At 44.0% G+C, this 4,566-nt stretch overlaps 1 protein-coding gene across 2 annotated transcripts; it reads right to left on the bottom strand.

The window, feature by feature from the left end:
• Positions 1-207: 207 nt before the first annotated feature.
• LOC146183233 (uncharacterized) lies at positions 208-3,556 on the bottom strand. Of its 2 annotated transcripts, XM_084608704.1 has the most exons (7): positions 3,366-3,556; positions 2,077-2,265; positions 1,585-1,704; positions 1,170-1,427; positions 982-1,007; positions 717-814; positions 208-314 (listed from the first exon to the last, which is right to left on the bottom strand). In XM_084608704.1, exons 3-6 carry the CDS (start codon positions 1,619-1,621, stop codon positions 770-772), a joined length of 366 nt encoding a protein of 121 aa, XP_084464830.1. In that variant the 5' UTR covers positions 1,622-1,704; positions 2,077-2,265; positions 3,366-3,556; the 3' UTR covers positions 208-314; positions 717-769. The 2 variants fall into 2 exon arrangements, 1 of the variants encoding a protein (XP_084464830.1); XR_014708483.1 differs by lacking the exon at positions 1,585-1,704 and having other exon boundaries at positions 717-1,007.
• Positions 3,557-4,566: the final 1,010 nt, after the last annotated feature.

Here is a 4,566-nt window from a genome sequence, read left to right as displayed (position 1 = left end):
CGCACCATCTGTTCCTACTAGACAAGGTGCAGCCATAGCTGATGAATCGTGCATGAGTGCGTTCTGCCTTCCTGAAGTGACTAATGTATGCTTGTATGTCGATAAGGCACAGACCAAAAGGCAGTTACGCAGTAATCGTGGTCTGCTGACCGGTCACTTGAATGACACAGCCTATGCAAAAATTACGTCAGGTGCACATGTGAGATCAATTACACAATTTATTTGGCATGATTGTACATCTGTTGAGTCAGCAATTCCATGAAGAAACGAGCAATCACATAGCTGCCAGGTCATCCATTCCATGAATTAGGCCACTAAATTAAAAGAACAAAAACACAAAAAAGATTATTATTCTGCCAAAATTCAAGACAGCACTTACAAAGTAATCAGACATCTAAAACTAAATTTGCAGGACCAGAATTACTTGTGTGTGGAGCGTGCCAATATTTCTTGGACAGATAGTACAAAAATAAAGAACACCAGGACACCCACTGAATTTCCGCTTTTAAAACCATCAAAATTACAGCTGATGCAACATTGATGGCCTTACACTATATCCTAGAAGTTTACTTTTATGTCCCATAGGTTTTGCCTATGCTGTTCCATATGATATGCTGGTAAGCTAAGTGACTGTGACAAGTCCAGTTTTTGCACAGCTTGATGCACAAGTAGACTAAATTATAGTCCAGCTTCCGTACACAGCATAACAGACCTACCGTTTTTTTGCAGCGTGCTGGTGCGTAGCGAAAATGGTCGCCAATGTCATGTCTCATGTCCACTTCCTTGCCCAACAGGCAAGACTGCCGGAGGGCCACTGCGCGAACAAAACAATATCGCAGACTTGGGGCAGTAAACCTAGACACGCACTGATATTTACTACAAATTAACAAAACCCATTACATCTGTTATGAACTGTGAACACGCTTATGAATACATTGAATTGTGCATCTCAATCTATTATACGACTCAATGAATCCACACCTTTTGCACAAGGTTCTTCAGAAGCCCTGAAATGAGCAAAAGAAAAAAAATTAGAAAATACATTAGAACGCAGCAGCAAAAATGGACTGCTGGCCAGAATTTAAAAACTAGCCAAATATATATTTGTGCCAGAATAAAACCACAAATATAGAGCTATAACATGCACTGCACAGTAAAATGTTGCTTACAACACCCACTACAGGCACAAGGCAAGTTTTTCCCTTGGATGCCGCTTTCTGCTTGTGCTGCTGGGCTCACTGGTACTTGTGCTGGTCTCGGTGGAGGACGGTCAACGAATGGTAGTTGCTTGGCTTGTTGTGTAGGAACTGTAGATGGCAGGCGATGATTATTGCAGCTTTCATCGCTTTCACTTTCCTCACAAACAAAAAGGGCCTTCTGTTTTCTTTTTTTTTTTGTTGGGACGTTGCTGCCGTCTTCATCCGACACTGCAGTTAAAAATGTTTCAATTCAGTTATTTCAATAGTGGCTTGCTAAAGTAACATTCACAAATATAGCAGCAAAGCAAATGGAATATGCATGATTAATATAGAAAGTGTAAACATATCAGGCAAAAACATTTTAGCAGCAAAACTGGACTCGTACTTCCATACAACGTCTTCTTGGTGGGCTTTCTCGGCATTTTTGTCAGCCGTTCCTCATCAGCTGTCAAATCTGACACCTCTTCAGCTTTCTTCTCTCTTCTTTTTGCGTCAGCATATGTTGCTGCAAGCAAAGAGTTCAGTGTAGAAAGATTGAATGACACGGCTAAAGGGAAACTGAATGAAAATAGTAAGCAGACCCGTGAAAAGGCAACGTTCACAACTGCTTAGCAACAATATTATTGAAATAAGAGCATAACAATATCACTATAACAGGAACCTTGAGCCAATGAGCAACAAACACGCTAACTGATAAGAGTCATTAAATTAAGATGATGTGTGATTATTTCACCATTTTGGCTCAAAAGTTCTCCCCTCTGGCAGTGCTTAACTTATGTGCATCGTTGCCTTTGTACACTGCCACAACCAAGAACCTAAAGCTCCAACAGTACCCTATAATCACAATACTATCTTGTGACAAAAAAAAATGACGTACTAGTCTCGCCTAAGATTCAGCATTTGTGTGCAATCCATTCTTTTCCAGGCTCCTCGCAGTCTTTTATAGCGCTTGGGCAACGAGACAGGGTTCGGTATGGCGGCCATAATGTTTCCCCATTCTGCACCCAGAATTTTGGGGACGGCAGCAACTCCGTCCGCACTGCTGAATTCGACGATGTAGAACATCCTGCAAGAATATAGTGCAGTTAGCATAACAAGCACTAGTGCCAAGTCAAAGGCATTATTTTCTAAGTGCCTCTGTTGAAGAGACACTAATGAGTTGCACTTCACTGCTCAAGTTTCCAATCAATGAGGGTCAATTTATGGTCAGTGTGTATTTTGCCAGCAGCTGAGCGAGATGCATGTCATTGAAACTAGTTTTCTTTGCACACTTATTGCTGGCGTTTCAGGAAATTAAATCGCTGCAAACACTATCTCCTACTCGGCATGTGCAAGAAATTTTCATCAACAAGAAGTTTACTGCTGATCTCTAAAGTAAAAACAGCGCAACACAGTCGTGGCTAAGAATTTCAGCATACTTAACTTCCAACTATGTTCAGTCCACGCAGATGACACACACACACACACACACACACACACACACACACACACACACACACACACACACACACACACACACACACACACACACACACACACACACACACACACACACACACACACACACACACACACACACACACACACACACACACACACACACACACACACACACACACACACACACACACACACACACACACACACACACACACACACAAAGCGCCAAAATGCTAAACCGGAATGGCAAAGGGCGCATACATACACTGAGCAAGTTAGTTAGCGAGATGGCTGGCTGGTGGCCCCAACTGGTGGCCTGTGGGCTATCAAACTAGACGAATTTTCAGTCACACTTCGAGCAAACGATTAATGACACTAATCGGTCACACAGACCTAATGATGCGGCTCTTGCCACGGGCGTGACAACTTAGGCGTTAGCGTGACACTGTCACAGTGACCACACCGCCAAAGAGGCAAAATAATTTCAGCATTTGTCTCCTGATCAGAACACAAGCAGCTCTGCTGAACATCTGTGATGCGGGGCAGCGCAGCACTGTTCTGCTGCGAAAATGCATGGCCAGTCGTTAATGGCAAAGATATTCATGATTAACAAAGCAGCAAGGAATAAACAGAAAACGCGTGGCGCATCCAATGTGGTTCCAGATGCGGCAGTCTGAGATATGCCTACAAGCTAAAAGGGAGGTCACCAAAGCAATAGCAACTCACCTGTGAGCGATGAACAGTGCATGCAGTCGGAAGATTGAGTTCGCACGTAAAATGCGGCTGCGAAGTCTGCACGAAGGCACTCAGAGTCAAAATGCACACGAGCACAGGCAAGTGGCAAGACAAGGCATAACGTGCGAAAAAGCTCCATAAAGCCCCACAGGTACCACAGGAGCCATGCCGTCGTGTTTCTTTTGTCCCGCCATATTGAATGTGGTGCCGCCTGAACCAAGCCTCTGAACCTGAACTGTCTGAACCCTGAACTGCCTGAACGCAGCAAAATAATATGAAATAAATATTTATTAATTTATGCTAATGTTCAAGCTTAGTAATTTACTGCGTGAAAGTTTTTTTATTTGCAAAAAAAAATGTTTATTTATGGTTATTTATTACATAAACGCTTTCGTTGGCCAAGACAAGCAATGTATGGCACACAAACGAGATGTAGTCGAGCCAAGCTCAAGCCCAGCCAGTGTGTGTTCACATCTCATGGGTAATGCTTGTGTAGCAGTGCGGAAAAGTGGCTTTTTCTCCTGAACACGCCTTATCATGTTGTATCAGCTTTGCGCTGTTATAACCCCGATACTTGTGCGCAGCTGAAGCAAGTGATCATACTGCTCATTCGTCGATGACCTTCAGTGCACCATGATGCGTACCGCTCGTGTTTGCAAGTAAAGCTGTGTCTATCAGCGATGGAGAGGACATAGTGGTGTATCATTGATGTTGGAAGAAGACAGAAATTCTGACGCAGGGCAACCAAAATAGCAGCTCTTTGCCAATCTGATAGCCCTACTGTACAGCAGTCCCTTACAAGCTGAAACTTAGCTACTGCCGAGGAACATTTTGAGAGGGTGGTGTTTCACAGCAGCAACGACGATGAAGAATTGGTTTCTCCATTGTGCCCCGTTGATCCACCGCCAACTGGCGAAGTTGCCGAGTCTCAAGAACAAATTCTACAGCAGTATTCATGCAGCAGTGAGCTCCGCGATTTTTCGTCAAGCGATAGTGAGGTGGATTTAGCTCCGGCTTTGCACGACCCACTTCGTTCATGGGCTGTAGATAACATTTTTGCCGCCCACATCACTAAGCTTCTGAAAATTCTGCAGCCGCACCACCCAGACCTCCCTTCTGATGCCAGAACACTGCTGCGGACGCCTCATGCCAGTAGTCACCAGCATGGGAAGTGGCACTTACTGCTTTTTTG

The sequence above is a fragment of the Amblyomma maculatum genome, chromosome 7, assembly GCF_055883805.1.
Source record: "Amblyomma maculatum isolate TAMU_Amacu chromosome 7, ASM5588380v1, whole genome shotgun sequence".
In the NCBI taxonomy this organism is placed as follows: domain Eukaryota; kingdom Metazoa; phylum Arthropoda; class Arachnida; order Ixodida; family Ixodidae; genus Amblyomma; species Amblyomma maculatum.
This window is presented reverse-complemented; position numbering and strand designations above follow the sequence as displayed.